At 31.3% G+C, this 18,089-nt stretch overlaps 1 protein-coding gene across 1 annotated transcript in view; it reads left to right on the top strand.

Annotated features, from left to right (window-relative positions):
* LOC139482706 (E3 ubiquitin-protein ligase RNF213-like) overlaps window positions 1–17,803 on the top strand; it is a 419,318-nt gene extending 401,515 nt beyond the window's left edge. Inside the window, exons 72-81 of the mRNA XM_071266774.1 lie at window positions 568–752; window positions 904–1,045; window positions 1,392–1,475; window positions 4,725–4,920; window positions 5,990–6,209; window positions 8,666–8,740; window positions 10,858–11,055; window positions 14,289–14,384; window positions 15,713–15,894; window positions 16,440–17,803. Coding sequence (XP_071122875.1) covers window positions 568–752; window positions 904–1,045; window positions 1,392–1,475; window positions 4,725–4,920; window positions 5,990–6,209; window positions 8,666–8,740; window positions 10,858–11,055; window positions 14,289–14,384; window positions 15,713–15,894; window positions 16,440–16,635 — 1,574 coding nt within the window. The 3' untranslated portion in view covers window positions 16,636–17,803. The remainder of the gene's footprint in view (window positions 1–567; window positions 753–903; window positions 1,046–1,391; window positions 1,476–4,724; window positions 4,921–5,989; window positions 6,210–8,665; window positions 8,741–10,857; window positions 11,056–14,288; window positions 14,385–15,712; window positions 15,895–16,439) is intronic.
* Window positions 17,804–18,089: the final 286 nt, after the last annotated feature.

Genomic DNA, 18,089 nt, shown 5'->3' with positions numbered 1-18,089 from the left:
TGGAAAGGTAACACACGGCCAGCGAAAGCTCTATTTTTAAGAGCCCAGAAGGTCGTGTGGTATAGCGGGACGGCTGCAGTGCAGGCGATTTGGTGTCACGATATCACAGTAGCATGGGTTCGAATCCCGGCGAGGGAAGAACCAAAAATTTGCGAAAGCAAATTTACAGATCTAACATTGTTGGGTTGATGTTTAGACGAGTTGTATATATATATATATATATATATATATATATATATATTATTTGACTTTGTGAAAATTTGTAATTGTAATTGTATACTGGTTGGAATTATAGTTATATTGTTTGGCATATGTATTACACTGTATATTTATAACCAAAAACTATTAATATCGCACCTCTGATATTTTTTTTTTGAATTGAAATTGTTTTTACTAACATTTGTGTGGACACGCTAGGGTATGGGTGAGCAGCATGTCCTAACAACTATTACCATTGGTTGGTATAGTGTTTTCCTAATGCACTTATATTTGAAAGATGGTTTTTTTCAAAATTCATGAGTTTATTTTTCATCAATTGTCAGTCAACTTGTACTTTTTTTGTTTTAGGGTTTGATCCTTTGCTCCCGTTACTATATGAAGTTGATATAAATGTCGAAATGTTGGATGTAAAACTCCTTCAAGATATTCCTGCAGTATGGGGTTACAGAACATGTGTATCTGTTGAGCATTTAACACAGATGCTTAATTCAAGTCAGCAACAATGTCATGTGTTGTATTTGTTCCTGGAAGAGGTATATTTTATGATAGCATAATAGCTTTAAGCTTTATATGTTAAAAACCAACTATTTTTTATGTTTGGAAAATTTTCTGAGAATACATTGCAAGAATACTGCTATATAATCATGATCTCTTTGATAATTGGTAATATAATTTTGATTACAGGAATCCGTTCTTAGAGCACTAAGGCATATTCCAAGCATCCTAAGGCTTCAAATGCTGTTGATGAATAAATATAACAGAAAATTGAACAAGGATGAGGGGGAAAATCTACAGATTGATACTATAAAGAAACATTTTGAAAAAGGTAGAGAGATATACTGTTTAAGTAAATATGTACTGGAATTTACTGTATTTACCTGATGGACTTGTTTTTTTGCAATAAACATCACTATCAAGTATATAATGATTGACGAGAGTGTCCGTCCATGTATTAGTTGTGGTAGGTAAGGATTTTTCTGAAAAAATAGTTTATGATGAAGTTACTGTAAGATCGACGGGAAACTTTTAAAATACACTTGTCATTATTATATAAACTTTTGTTTGAATATATCCCAAAATAGGCATTTGACAGATTTGACTGTTCCTGGGAGATTTTATTTCGATACTGTATTTTCCGTGTAACACATATCATATACTCAGCTTATTTTCAGACGGAAGATCCGAGGAATTTGGGACCTTAATTGATGATTATACAGAAGCATGGGAATGTGTACGCCAATCACTTGAATCTTACAGTACGTGCTTCTTTATTTTAATCATTTCAAATATGTTTGAATTAATAATCTACCATTCATTCTTAGATCGTCTACCTCTTCAATGGTCTATACATACCAAAATTATAACATGACTCCTTAAGCTATTTCCTTTTTTTGTTATCTAAATTGAAAGGTTGAGTTGTTATTACTAGAAAAAAAAGGTCAAAATAAAACAGTAGATTTTTACACAAAACAAATATAAATGAAGCATTTTAATAATCTTAATAGGAATAATGGCCCTTAAAAGACAAATGTACAATTGTTTTTAACTTCTTCCTTAACACTATAAAAACTGATACACATCTATAGTAAACAGCAGAAATGAACAGCGATATAAGATTGATAAGAATTTCACATGTTGAAATTACAAAAACCATGAAAAAGACATGTAATATGGTTCTAATTTGCACTCCGTTGACGCTTTTCGAAACAATAACTGTTTGTGCTAATTTGTTCAAAAACTACAATTTATAGACGGAAATTAAACTGTGACCAGCAAACATCAACTGTAGTTAAAGGTAGACGAAAATATCAAATTACTGATTCCATTCATTTACGGTTTCCAGAGTTATTACCCTTACAATTTAAACTATGTTTGGATAATAAAAGCGTTTTTCTGATTATTTTGAAAACTATCAGATATAAGGTCCGAATTTGTGTACAGTTTAAACACTAAGCTATTGATTGAGATTAAAATACCACTATAAATTAAATTATCATGTGACTGCTGGTAAGAGAAGTATGTGTCCGTGTAATTGAAAAAAAATCGTACTTATTAAAGTATGTTTTCTTCTTCTTGTTTTTTTTTTCATGTAAGCAATCATCAAAAGAAAAACACAAAAAAGTCAGTAACTAGTCAGATGACAGAATCTATCAACTAACTATATTAAAATGTGTTTCACCTTTAAAAAAAACTAAAGCAGTTTAATCTAACAATAGATCATATTAACATTACCGAGATAAGACTCAAGAGTATGTGAAATTTTACGACAGGTTACCTACTTTGAGGTTGACATCCTGATATTCAGAGAGGTGAGATCAACCAAAAAGAGTAAAATCAAATATATAATCGGTGCAATTTCTTGAGGAAGTTTACTGTTTTGGATGATTTTGTCTTGTATAGAAAACATAATACAAATTTTACCCACAAATTGTACCGTTTAAGAGCTTTATTTCACTTCTTTATGTTTTCTCTTACTTGATAGAGTACCAGGGTGCGATCACAAAAAGGTAACTCGTCGACAAATTATATAATCCGGAAACAAAAGTCGTTAATATGAAAATAGTCTATTGACATGAGTGTTTAGTGTTTTAGGTTTGAGGTTGCGTTTCTGTAAATATTGATAATGCATTTTTCTATAGGAACTCCTTTGACGACTAAAACTGTACCACTTTTACTATGGACTTTTGAAAAGGATTATATCCTAGAATGGAAAGTTCATGTGCACTATTTTTTTTTTCAAAGGTCCAAATTTAGGGCTTTGTGGCATATTTTCCCGTAACTACCCCTACCTCGACTGTAGGGTTACCACAGATCTCAATGTAAACATTATTTACATGTATATTAACTGGTAATGTCTCTATGAGATGCAACCTACAGATCAGAATTGGGAACCAGTATGTGCACAAAATTAATTATCTATGAATATTCTATTTCTCCCCAAAAGAGGCGTGGATTGAGAGACAGCTGTATTTACAAAGTGCAACCTATAGCATTTGATTTATATTCTAATCTAACAAACTCGTTGCCAATGAAGACTAAAATTATATCGTAAAGGTAAAATGTATATAGATATTTAATTTTCGGAAACGGGGAAAGTCGAGATCAAATTCAAAATTGTAGATAATTCTGTATTGAAGATATATCCTTTTAACTGTTTCCTCAGCATAAAAACTTTTAAACCAAGTATGATAATACATGACCAACATAAATTATTTCATCTAGGAAATTCACTTTAGATATTCCAAGGTTTAGGGTATTATATTGGAAACAATCCTGGATAGAGAGAAACCGTAAACAGCAACTTAAGTTGAAGAACAAACAAAATGCTATCCTTAAATTTTGTTATTAGTTGTACATATTTTAATAATATCGGACAAGACAGACAATATGATTTAAGGAGAGGATGAGGTATGTAAGATTTGTAAAGTAATAATTGTTACCAGATTTTGATATCTGATATAAATTAATAATTAATACCTTCATGCTCTATGCTCAAATTTGCAAGGGCAGGCATTATATTTGTCGACATTTTACACTGAGCGAAAGAGAAGTGTCAAATATTTTCAAATATAATGCCTATTTATGTTAAAACGAGCATATAACATGACATTAAGGAACTGTTTCTATTCTAATAGGACACACAGTACTTTATAGGTCGATTTGTGCAAAATACCTTAGAAATGTTCAGTTGTTCCGGTTGCTCCCGTATGTTCATCTGATTCTCATATTCAATAAGTTTAAAAACTAATAGCAGAGTAAATATTTATGTTGTTTGATAAATAAATATAAATTAAAAGTTTATATAAATAACTTAAAAACATACTTTAAAGGGATAAAAATAAAAATAACCAGAATATAAACACTAAGTTTATGCGCATGTGTCAAACTAATTTGTGGTAATTAGAACACGGCTTTGTTTACAAAGCGTAATAAGGACATCGTATTAGAAATTTATAGTTTTGCATTGTTCCATATGATTTTTTCTTATATAAATAAATAAATACATTTTTATAATGATATGGGATGATTCGAACAAGACATCAGTAATTTCCTAATATATTTTCTATTGAAAAAGGACAAATGATAGTGTAATGGATGGTACTTAAGTTAATACATTTAATTAACTGCATGAGAACAAAATGTATAAAAAAACAAGTATCCATGTAAACATATTTCATAAATACCTCAGATCGTTGTTTTTCATGTCAAGGTAGTACATTTAATATGATTATTTTAACATTATGAAGTAAAACAGAATTTTTTTAAAACTTTTAAAAAGTATATAGATATTTCCCGTGATGCCTTCAAACTTGCTGATATTGTCCTACATAAAACAATAATAATTGTTATCAAATTATGGTTTCTCTCAAAAGAAAATCATAAGCTTCAAAACTGAAGTAACACTTTCAGTGTTGGTCTGAATGTTATAATTGTTCTTTTCGATAAACAACTACAGAAATCTTACAAAGCTATAATCTATGTCGTTCTTTTGTTTTTTATTTCAGCTTGCTCAGCTAATGGTTCTTTTGTCTCTGTCAACAAAGACCATTTAAGAAGACAAATTGATAACAAAACACCAATTTCATTTCTCCTTCCAACTCTTAGAGATGATGGTGGTTTATGTGCCTATATGTTACTTAGGTTTTTACTTGAAAAACAGAACAGCTTCCTAGAAAAATTTTGCCAGAAAAGTAATAAATTGTATGTACTATTGTATTTTACTAGAAGTATACATGATTTTGTAAAGTAAGGAAACTCACGATGTCCATTGCTATACAGTTAAATGCATATTGTGAGCTTTTCCTATCACTTTTAGTCTGTCATTTGTCATGTTTGTCCCTTAACTTTTACAAAAGTTAGGCTTTTGTTTCTCTGATATTTGCAATGAAGTTGAAAGGCTTTTAACAAATTCATAAATGTTTCTTACTTGTGAAGGTGTTTCTTCAATATTTGTTTTTCGATCAAATAATTAATTTAAGTTAAACCTTAAATTTCTGTAAAACTAATAAGATCGTCTACCTAAAATGAATGAAAAGTACCCACTTAAAAAAAAACTCACAAAATTAACATTAGAATACATTGGCAAACAGCTAGTAAAACAATCTCAATTAGATGTGCAAAGTTTGAAATCTTTACATATATATTTTAATCAGGACATCGGACATATTGAAATTATTAAACGTGTTGTTTTCATTTTTTTACATCACTGGGTCGATACCTCTGCTGGTGGACTATCAGTCGCCGAGGGTATCACCAGCTCAGTAGTCAGTGCTTCGATACTGACATGATTTAACAAACTTTTCTAAAATTGTCCGTTTGTAAATTTTGAAATTTTGAAATCCCTCAGGCAAAGTTCACTTTAGATGAATTTGGCTATCGATTTAAGGTATTTTTGTCATAAAGCTCTTCGACGGTTTCGGTACTTATACATCCTCGGATATCAAATGTTTGGCTTTCAGCGTTCCTGATGAAGGTAAATCCAGCAGAAAAGCGCTTCGGACACATTGAAATTATTAAACTTGTTGTTTTCAATTTTTTAATCAGGACTTGAGTTATGAGAGAATTTGAGTAATAATTATAAGTTTTATTATAAGCATAATACTTTGAGATATCTTTAGTTCTGACAAATATTTGTTGGAATAGTTTATTTTTTAACCAGTAGTTTGATTTGTCTGTTATTGTAAACTTTTTAATATAATGGGGAGTGTGCTAGCTTTGGTTTTATTAAAAATGATATCCTACTATATATGATAATTTCTGTCATTTGCAGGTTTGACATTTTGCCAAGAGTTCATGTGAAGGAAATTACATCAGCACATCTGATAAGCTTCCACCCAGAGAAGGACCTGTTACCAATGTTTTTTGCTAACTGCAATTACTCTTTTGAAGTTGGTCATGAAACTAAAGTGGATTACAACTTTGTCAATCTTGAGAGGCAGCTAACGGACAGATTTCTTTTCTCAAAGTCAGTCATCACTGGTATTGAAGAGGTAAACGGAGGTTTTTCAAATTTATTTAGTGACAGCTTTGAACGCATGTTGTTAACTTAGGAAATAAGTAAAGGAATATCACAATGTAAAAACGTTTATCATGAACAAAAACAACAATTGCAAATACAGGAAAAAACAAAAAGACAACTAAATCCTAGATTTGTTGATAAAAATCAATTCAAACATCAAAATCAATTTATTGGTTTAAAATCAAAATGAGAACCGTCATCATGATATAAAAATTCAATAAAAATTTTCAGATGTTAAAAGGGTACAAATGTATTGGCTGTTAACTTCATGTTCACTAATTTTACTCAAATTTTCATATTTAATTAATAACATACTAAAACGTATATTCAAATTATAAAAAGTCTAAAATAGACAATTTACAAGCAATAAGCCCTATAATATGTATCATCGTTTCGAGTGTTTTTTGTTTTTGTTTAGGCCTAATCTAATTAACTATCGATTTGACCTCAAAGGTCTGTCGACAGTAGAAGCGATAAAAGCATAAATATAGATATAAAAGAGGGACGAAAGATACCAAAGGGACAGTCAAACTCATAAATATAAAACAAACTGACAACGCCATGGCTAAAAATGAAAAAGACAAACAGAAAAACAATAGTACACATGACACAACATAGAAAACTAAAGAATAAACAACACGAACCCCACAAAAAACTAGGAATGATCTCAGGTGCTCCGTAAGGGTAAGCAGATCCTGCTCCACATGTGGCACCCGTCGTGTTGCTTATGTGATTACAAATCCGGTAAATAGTCTAATTCGGTAGGTCACATTCATGAAAGGGAAGGGGATTGTAGTTACGACGTAAGGAACAAATCCGATATCATTTGTGAAATAAATAGATAGCTAACTCGTCAAATTGTATTTTTCCTGTCTGATTTATTGTATATTATAGGTAAAAAAAAAATTGTTAATCATCTGTTATACCTGTATATTTTTGTGGATTGAATCAGTCAATACAGTGATTTACATTTGTTTCACCTTCAATGTTGACATTCTTTTCCATTTAAAAATTGAAAACGCATAATTCATACGTTATCCATATGTAGCTGAAGGGTTTAATTGAAGGTCGTATGACTACGGATTAAATGAAGTCGAATTTTTTTTTTTAAATATATACATAGAAGTCTACAAATAGGCCAACCCGCAAATTAACTATGGAACGGATGGTCTAGAATATATGATACTGTGCAGATAAGGAAAAAATTAAATAAGTCCACAAATTTGCAAACGGTACAATATAAGATGGTATTATATGAAGATGTTGTTATTACATCGTGTTGACAAATATTTCGGCTTGACACATAGCCTTCGTCAGTGTCAATACTGATTGTATGTGTAAAAAGGCTCAGTAATACAGGGAAGTTTTTGTCTTTTGATTTTAATTCATGATCTTGAACATCATAATATAAACAAAGCTCGATACTTAAATAGGCGTGACTATGTATATTTACATCACAAAATGAATGAAAAGAAAACTTAGTATGCAAAAATTTCTTTACAGCCTCTAGTTTTTACCTGATTGGCTGCACGCGCCTGATGAAGCTTATTTATTTAGCGCAAAATTGCGTGAATAAAATAAAATATAAAAAACTAATTTTATAACCAAAATTAATGTGTTTCTCGGAGCAAATTCGCTTTAATCTGATGACGTGACTGAAAGATATGCTCATCAAGCAGTGTTTCTGGTGACCACTTTTTATAGAAAGGAACTGGTGTTTATCAGTTTTCTTTGTGTGGTGATCAGTTGTCATGAACCTATTTTTTTAAAGTGTGTTGGTGTCAAGAAAAGCAATTTTCTTCCTAGAAATTCAGATGTCAATTTAATTGAATGATGGAACTGATTACAATGATCTAAGAAATCTTGTAAATGTTCTGCAGTATCGTATCATTTCATGTCAATATTATTAATAAAACGGAGCAAAGACAAGGGTCTGTATGGTATAATCAAAAGGATTCTGTTTGTCGTGGAAAATAAAGTTGTTATTTTCAAGCACTAGCTAGAGGTAAACCACAATGGGACTCCCAAAGGAGTATTTTATATCGAATTAGACATGAACACGAAAAGAAAACAAAACAGAATGGTGTTTATTACGGGAAAAAAAGTTTTTAAATAAATATCAATTTTACTATATACTTATATAGTAGGTATAACTCTTACATAACATATTTAACAAAATAAATCGATCAAAGATACAAGGATATCATTTTGTACGCCAGACGAGCGTATCTTCCATAAACAGAAGGAACTTTATGATATAATATTTCTGTTATCTTACACTTACATGTATCTTCCACTAGGAATTTTACCATTTTGTTACTAAGAAGAAACGCATTTTAAAAACTGCAACTCGGAATATTGTCAATTCAAACTGTGAACCACCAAATCATCTTGGCTAGGTATTGGATTTGTTTTTATATTTTATAGATTGAGATGTTTAGATACAGAACAGAGTTCACAAATGCATTGGTATTTGATGAATTGTCTCAGAGAATTAAACAAGTAAGTCCTACAGCTTAAAAATTCTAATGAAAATGAGGTTACAATTAAAAAATCACACGCCATTGATGTGGCAATCCTTTAGTTTTGGAACATATTTGTCAATCAAAACTCTGTTGGCACAAGTTTAAATATTTCAAAAAACAAGGTGAAGTGAATACTGCTTCAATTTATTCTTGATTTGAACAGAACATTTTCATTCAAATTGTAAAAACTAGATTGCAATATTTAAACTAAGATGGCGACTGAAAGCAAGGGTTGCCTGACACTGCATTGTTTGTTCTTTTCATAGGTCAATATGCTTTTGTACTACCATAACATTTAACAACATTTGTATCTTAAATTTTTGGTCTCTCTTAAGGGATTCTTCGTGACTATTATTTCAGAAACATGTTCTGGAAAAGGTGGTGATTATGATATGTTTTAGTTAAATGAGATAAATAGTGTTCTCTTTTTAGTAATTTTAATACATTAAATCTGCTCAAACAGTCATCTCAGTTGTCAATTTGAATCCTTGTTATAGTAATGTTTTCTGTATGGTTTTTGTTTACGTGGTTTAATTGTGAAAGCGTTGGACCTCCTTCAACTCTTCCAACTCTTCTTTCTAGTTTTTGTCGTGTTTAATCTAGTACAAATCAAACTCTCTGAGTTTAACCTCATGAACCAAACCGAGTTAATTCTGAATTAACCCTGTGATGAGGCTGGTTTAGAATTGTTATACAATGGTGACAAACAAAAAGATAAGAGATATTAGCTGTTTGGTTGTACATTAACGGCAAGTCAATATCATTTGAAAAGCAGTTGTAATCGAATGTTAATGTCTTTTTCTTTATTGAGAGGATATGTCCCTGCTTAATATTCGTGGTTTATTGAATTTAATCTCTGAATAGTTTACATATTGATCGAAGTGTTGAGTTCCTTTTCAGTAGAAAAGCTGTAAATAGGACAACAGTGTTTGTATTCAGTTGCATAAGCATTGGCATTTCTCAGTTCTGGTGATATCATTAGGCCTTCTCTGCACCTTCAGGCATTGCTCGTTGGCTTTGTTTAGATCGCATGTTAAAGCCTTGTCATTACATAGAGGAGAGACGTTTATGTGTCAACAGTTGATTACAATTTACATCAAAGGTGTATACCATCACGTTCTTGTAGAGTGTCGACCAACTGTTTTTGCAGGATTAATGCTCCTTTGAATCTGAAAGTTGAAACTTTCACTTTTGCTTGCGTTATGGTCCTTAGGCAAATTGCAAATGTGCACGGATTTTGTAGCCCTGTTCGTTTACTTCATACTAAAGGTCATCATAAAATGCAACATGTCAACTTGTGTCAATGGCAATGTATGGGAGTAAATGAATATGGTTTATTTTTCAAAAGAGTCGAGACTGCCTTTTCTGGTTGCTTTAGTGGCGTCCTTAGAGTCGGCAATTGTAAGCAGGCCAATTTAAGATGAACCACTGATAGTAAGCAGTTTGTATTTTTCATTTGTATTAGCAGTTGCATGTAGAGATTTTATAGCTTAGCCCCATCATTATGGTTAATTGAATTAAATATTGTTCACATGTCTACATTAAATTAGTTTTAAGTCAGTTTAATAATAGCCACTTATGATAAGTCATTGTTCTTTGTATTCGGTGATATAATCATTAGTATTTCTGATTTCCCTTCAGAGTATTTGACTCTCTGAACCTTCAGTCACTGCGTGGTGACTTTGAATAGTTTGCACAGTTTCATTTCGCGATATATTCGTTTTATGAAATTTTACCACGAAAGAAAAATTGAAATGGAATGCTTTGTTTTTTTCGCTGTACAATAGAGATAACTATATTGTATCTGAATATTGGCCTACGTAAATTGTGGGTTTCGATGTCGAAAATTGAGAATACCTGGAAAGCAACATAAAGACAAAATATCAAGCTCACAATTGGTGACGTTCGGGGAAATACTTAATTGCTTTATTTCTTTTGACTGCTCTGTAATACTTGACCGTGTTCAATACTGCCCTACCCCAATGCAGGTAACATATCAAAACATAACATACTCCGAGTCTAAAAGTGTCGTTAAAAAAAAGATTATAAAAACATTTATTTCTGCTAACAGTTCTCTCAAATTTCACTTTGTAGGAAAGAATCAGTGCAACTATTCAGAATCAGATACAAAGTGAACTGCAAGAAATAGAGTTCTCTGATGTATGTGACAGTCTCGTAAAGCTGGATATTGGAATCAGTTTTCTGAAGTCAGTTGGATCCAACCCTGACAGCTTACTATTTGATTTTATGTCAAAAATACTTAAAATCGAAGATCCGTTCTTAAGTTCAAAGGTAACTTTACATCTTTAAAATCTTTACTTTAACTTGGTTATAGGTGCATCTCAGAATGTCAATATCAATTGTCTGATTGAGTCAACTTCACAGACTATGTAAAAACATCACCTAAAATGTGTGTTAGACGTGTATCACCTTCTCTCGTGATCCTGTCCTTGGATCTGTCGCAGAGTTGTCACTTTTATATATATATATACCTCCAAAGCGAGACAAAAACTGAAACTAAAAATTTTCGCTTACTCAATCAATATATATGATAGCTTTAGAATCCACTTGTAATTCGATAAGTAAGAGTAAAAGAAAATTGCCGTAAAGACTGGTGACATTATAGTTGTCTCAAAAATGTAAAAAGCATGTAAACTGGCGTTCTCATCCACTATAAACTGATACTAGTTTACTATCCACACTGGCAAATGTTTATATGCAGATTATTATTCATCAGGTGCTAATCAAGTAAACCTTCAAAATTACAATCTATATAATGAATTGGTGTACACATTTATTTACATAATTATCAATTACAATATTTTTTTTTTAATTATGTTGAATTTCATCTGAAAGAAAATTGTGTGTCTACTATTAAAATTTAAAGACGTATAAGACCTGTTTTTTTGTTAAATATACACATCCCGTTGTCGTACGTTTTTTCCAGTTGATAAAAAAATTGAAGATTGTAAATTAAGGATATAAACTGGTACGAGCGTACATCGAGTTATGTACGTATGTCATTTTATTGGAAATCTCTAATATGTGGGAGTAATTTATGTTAGGTACTTAAAAGATTAGACGACGTAATTGGTTAACCACAATATAAGACGTGGTAAAATTGTCGTTAGTTACTTTAGGCACATACACATCGTATGGATTAAACTATTCGTGATTGTGTCTTTAAAATTTACGAAGTGTTATAGTTTATCTTTCCTACTCATAACTTTGTTGGAGCAGTTTCTGTAATTCATAGAACAATTTTCTCATAACTGAATTATGACATTTTTTCTGTTTCTTATTGTAGTGTGATTCTTTTTTGTTCTTCATTTTAAATTACAAGTGACAAAAATTAATACCTTGTCTTAAGCACTTTGAAGAAAATTCAAGTGAAAATGCTTAAGTATAAATGACACTGACTTGAGGACGGGAATTAAGTTGTGTGACATAAAAATGCAGAATCTTAGAATCATCACATACTCAAAATTGAATTAATTTCATTGCATATCTAATCACTTTCTTACCTATGAATAGTGATAAAAACTGTATTTCATTGAGACACACTTTTTACCTTGGAAGTAATTGGAAAGGGATAAGAACTGAGGGGAGGACAGGGGTAAGGGAGACAGGGAGAAATGGTGTAGGAGAAAGGAGAAAGGGGTGGGAGAAAGGAGAAAGGGGGTAGGCGATAGGAGATAGGAGAGAAAGACTGGGAGAAAGGAGAAAAAGTTGGAGAAAGGAGAAAAAATAAAATATCTCTCCTTTTAAAAAGTGATCTAATATTTCAAGAAAAATATCTCAAAAGGAGATGTTTTATTCTAATGGGAGAAAGGAGAACGGGGGTAGGAGAAAGGAGAAGAGGATGGGAGAAGGGAGAAGGATACCCCCTGTCCTCCCCCTCAGAACTGGCTACAAGTACAGGTAAAATTTGGATGTTTATGTAGGACTGCTTAACAGATATATATATATTATTGCATCTCACCAGGAAGTCTAATAAGATTCATCTCTAGCCCACAATTTAGGATTAACATCTTATTATTTCTTACCCCTTATAAATAGACATCATTTGATGATGACCATACCAGATTTAGGCCATTTCAAAGTATATTATTACTGTAAACAATGCTCACAATTTTGGCATTGTCTTATTGTAACTGTCTTTTCTTGGCTGCTTGAAAAAGTAAATTACTAATGTTTTTTTTTTAAACTAGATATTTTTTCTGAAAGTGGATGAAATCATCTAGCTCCAGAAAACATGAAACGCATGCATCATGTGCATTGACAAAATAAATATTCAATTCAGATTTATATGTTTTAAAACACTATAAGAAATTAATTCTAAAAGATATTTTATGTTAACTAATGCAATCTATTTTTTCAAGTCCTAAAATATAGTGATGAATCTGCCTGTTTTCATTGATTTGTTTCGAAAATCAAAATGTGTGCTTTTTTTTACGTAATTAAGGTAAAGCTTATGCGTGAATATTCAACATAATTCCTTGAAATTTTTGAAATTTATATCAGGTCTAATCTGACCCAAGCTCGACCCCAAATAGCACCTTCTCCTTTTTAGATGATTTTTAACCGGATTTTTGTGACAAAAATGTCGGTTATTGATTTGGGTATGTACGTCGGGCGGCCGGTCGGGCGGCAATCAAATGTTGTCCGTGCATTAACTCATGAACCGTTCGACCAAAGCTTTTAAAATTTTGATATGTTGTTACTGACAACTAAATGAAGGTCATGTTCAATAATGACGATTTTGACTTTTACCGTTCAGGAGTTATCATGGTTCTTGAAAGATTGAAAAATGGAGTTTTCAGTCGTGTCCGTGCATTTACGCATGAACTGTTCTACCAAAGCTTCCCAAATTTATATATAATGACGATTTTGACTTTTACCGTTCAGGAGTTCTGGTTCTTGAAAGATTGAAAAATGGAGTTTCCAGTCTTGTCCATGCATTTAAGCATGAACTGTTTTACCAAAGCTTCCCTAATTTTAATATGTTGTCACTGATGACAAAATGGAGGTCAAGTTCAATAATGACGATTTTGACTTTTACCGTTCAGGAGTTATAGTTCTTGAAAGATTGAAAAATGGTGTTTCCAGTCGTGTCCGTGCATTTTCTCATGAACCATTCAACCAAAGCTTTTGAAATTTTTATATGTTGTTACTGATGACAAAATAAAGGTCAAGTTCAATAATGACGATTCTGACTTTTACCGTTCAGGAGTTATGGTTCTTGAAAGATCGTAAAATGGCGTTTCCATTCACGCTGTTGCATTTACTCATGAACCATTCAATCTAAGCTTTTCAAATTTTTATATGTTGATACTGATGACAAAATGGAGGTCAAATTTGATATTGACGATTTTCACTTTCACCATTCATCAGTAATGGTTCTTGTGATATTGCCAGGACACAAATAAATGTTAATAAATCCGGTTTGCTGTCGTTGTGACACCCTCTTGTTTATAAAATTATAATAGTTCCATGATGCAAAACTTACACAAATTTATTCATAGGCACAGCAGTTTACTAAATGTAAGAATACTTTGTCTTGGTGGATTACCTTGTCATTGCAGAGAGAGATACAGCAAGCTAAATCAAAATATAACCAGGTATATTTTAAACTTATCCAGCTATATTTTATCTTAAACATATGGTGGCCGGTTGAGGCAATTTCGAGTTTTCGCGTTTTCGCGAAGTCGAAAACGCGACGTCGAAAACGCGAAAACGCGAAGTCGAAAAGTCGAAAACGCGAAATCGATTTCGCGTTTTCGACTTCGCCTTTTCGCGTTTTCGCGTTTTCGACTTCGCGATTTCGCGTTTTTCCCCTTTAGAATATGAAAGGAGAAAACGCGAAAACGCAAAATGGCCCTAACCAGCCACCATAAAAACGTCATTAATCCCCCGTTTTAGTAGAACTATTACTGTTTTAGTAGTTTACCAGGAAATTGTCAAATCAACTAAAAGCTTTGTAGACACATTAGGGATGGTGTGAACTTTTAAAATTATATACAAGATTATTGATTTAAAAGCCATTAATAGATTAATTACACGTGTTCGCCAAAACTTTGAAATGATGTTCCCTCAATGTTTTCGAACTTCACTCCTTATTTTGGCCTTTTAAGAATTTTGTTCTTTTCTTATGAGCGTCCTTTGTGAGACTTTCTGATGAAACACGAGTCTGGCATATAACATAATCATCTTTGATGAGTTTGTGTACCGTAATTGACCGGTTTACTGATCTTAGAAATGTCAAATGTGAAACCAGTCTTCTGGCGTAATAACAATAAAGGGGAGGTAACATCAATTCAAATAATGAATTTACAAGTTCATTGTGATGTGTACATTATGAATGGTCTGGTATGCCAAATGACAGTTTTTCAAAATTGATGGAACAAGACAATGGCAGTCTATAGTTAAAGACACATAGATAAATTATTTAAACGTTTTTTGGTACTCCAAATTTGTCAAACTGAATTGCCGTTTAAAGATATTTTTAGATGTTTAAACGTTTTCAAAAAGTATGAACAAGTGATTATGTTTTTTTTTTATAAAGATTGAATGTCTTTCCAAACTTTGGTTCAGTAATACATTTATGATTTTCAAATAATTCCAGTCATTTGTCACAGAACAGACACCCTGTTACTTGAATTAATCGTCAATTTTAAACATCAAATTGATATTTGTACAAAATGGAGGAACTTTGAAGCCATATATTCAAAAATGAAGAAAAAGAAAAAAAAGTAAAAAATGCTGATTTCAGACAGGTTCATGCTTAGTCGTATTGGGCACAATTTGTTTGAGTTTTGGGTCCTCAGTGCTCTTCAATTTTGTACTTGTTTGGCTTTATCACTATTTTGATTTGAGTGTCACTGATGTGTTTTATGTAGACGAAACGCGCGTCTTTTTTCATGTTTTCAAATTTTAAATATAATTTTAGAATCAGTTTGACAGTCTATCAGATAGCTTTAAGGAGCCACTAAAGAAAGAGCAACTTGAAACAATAAATGGAATAATGAATAGTTTATCCTTGGACTATATTCACATTTTACTGGTTATTACATTTGAATGTATCCTTTTGAGATTGGACATCCCTGATAGTGGCAATTTGGCAAAAATAAGGTACAGTTGAGGAAACTACTAATTTTTCACTTTAAGTGTTATTTATCTGCTGTGTTCAGCTGCCACATTTATATCCATTGAAACGACCATAACAATTAGCTTGTACAAACATATTGAAAGATAATAAACAATTCAATTCTATATTTGCAATAGGAGTAGATAGATGAAATAAAGAGGCACTTTTATTCTTTATTATATTAACCAAAATTATACCTTAAAATAAATATTGCACATTATAGAGTTTTATTTATTACGTCATTTATAACTTACTTCATTTTAACGTCACATAACTATCAAAAATATTCTTATTTTATGCCTCGAATAGCTCTATAGATATGAAACCAGTTGAAGCGCTATGTGATTTTAATATCAACATTTCATGCAACACTTGAAAAAATTAACTAGTCAAAGAACTTCAACATTATTCGATGAACAAACTAAATGCTGTGTACAGCAAGATCAACGTATCAACAATTAATTGTTTAAAGTTGCACATTGTCGCCTATTTGACCATAAATAGATTTGTGTTGTTCAATTCATTTAAGCTTACAAGAAGTGCTGATACCGTACATAGATTCGTCACCTTATGAGAATGACAGATTGGTAGATGAATATTTAAAAGAAGCAATTACGAAACTGCCTTCTGATGAGAGTATTGAGAAAGTTACTACAGCACAAATTGTTGACTTCTGGAAAACAATGAACAAACTATTGGTTTCCAAAGAACAGTTAAGGAGATAGAAGGATTATAGAGCAAAATGTTTTACAGTGTGACTTTCATCTTAATATAATAGACTCATTGAAATACGAATTATAATCATAGTGTATGACTTAACCCACATTTCTGTGAATTGTATTTGTGTTTTTTTTTGCGCAAACGGTTTTTTATTTATGCATTATTTATGATTTGACCCATAAAACTTAAATATATGTTTGATTTATTGATTTTTTTCACTTTTGTCATATTGTTTCCCTTATATGTTTTTGCATTTTTGCAGAAATCTAATGCTCTCATAAACATTCATTTTAAGATTAAATTTGTGTTTCTCATCTCAAATAAAGAAAATTCAATAGAAAACCTGCCAGACCTGATACTACTATTACACAATGTGTAATAAAGGAATTCAGCCCTCCAATTTAACAACACTAGTTTCAAATATGACTTTTCTTTTTGTTAACACAACTCTGTTTAGTAACATCTGATAAAAAAAAATTATATTGTCATGGTTTTAGCGTGTCAAATGCAATAGCCAATAGCTATGTACTTTTACGATAATTTATAATTTATGGTTAGAGTTTGTAAGTTGTAAACAATATTCTATCGCGCCAAGCTGGTTTTATGTTATTTAACTGGAATTTTAGCTTGTGAAGAATTCTTAAGTGAATGAAGATAATATGTTTCATCAAAACCATATATAAATGTAAACAACTTGCAAATATAAAACACAATTTAAATCACTACCAACTTTTAACATATAATTTGCCCATAAATGAAAAAAGTGGAGTTGATCAAGTCTAATTGTAAATAAATACAATGATTTCTAGTGAAGATGGTAAGATATCTAATTATTGCAGTTGAGGTTACTATTTTATTATTATCTATTACTTACGAAAGCAATTGAAGAATTGGCACCATCTGGCATGGATATCAAAATGGATTTCCCCACTTTATCAAATGTTAAAAATCCTTGCACATACGGGTGAATGTCCAGTCTGTCAGTTTTGCTATTCCTTGACAAGGAACTGCCAGCAATATAGTTTTAGGCTGCCAATGCGGACAAACAGTTGCTTTCATCGTTATTAATTTTCTGTTAGATTTAACAATAGTTCATATGATATAAATAATTTATAATTAATTTAAAGAAATATATATTATTAATGATTCGGTTGTTCATAACAAAAATATGGTTTATCAGTAATTGTTTATACTGAAGCTAGAAATAATAAATATTTATACAATTAATTTGAAAAAATCATTTGGAATAAAATATTGAATCAACATATTTGTTTATATCTGACAATCCAAACTGGTAAATTAAGGAGTAATTGGGGATACAAAATGTGTTACCACATTGTTTTTAGGAAAAATCCATGTTATGCTACAGGAAATATCATAATTTCATTGAAAACAAAAATAGCGAGTAAACAATGATTATTGAAGATTCGTTCCATGATTCATTAAAACCCATTCAAAT

The sequence above is a fragment of the Mytilus edulis genome, chromosome 1 (genome assembly GCF_963676685.1).
Source record: "Mytilus edulis chromosome 1, xbMytEdul2.2, whole genome shotgun sequence".
NCBI lineage: Eukaryota > Metazoa > Mollusca > Bivalvia > Mytilida > Mytilidae > Mytilus > Mytilus edulis.
The sequence above is the reverse complement of the archived record's forward strand: the minus strand, read 5'-3'. Positions and strand labels throughout refer to the sequence as shown.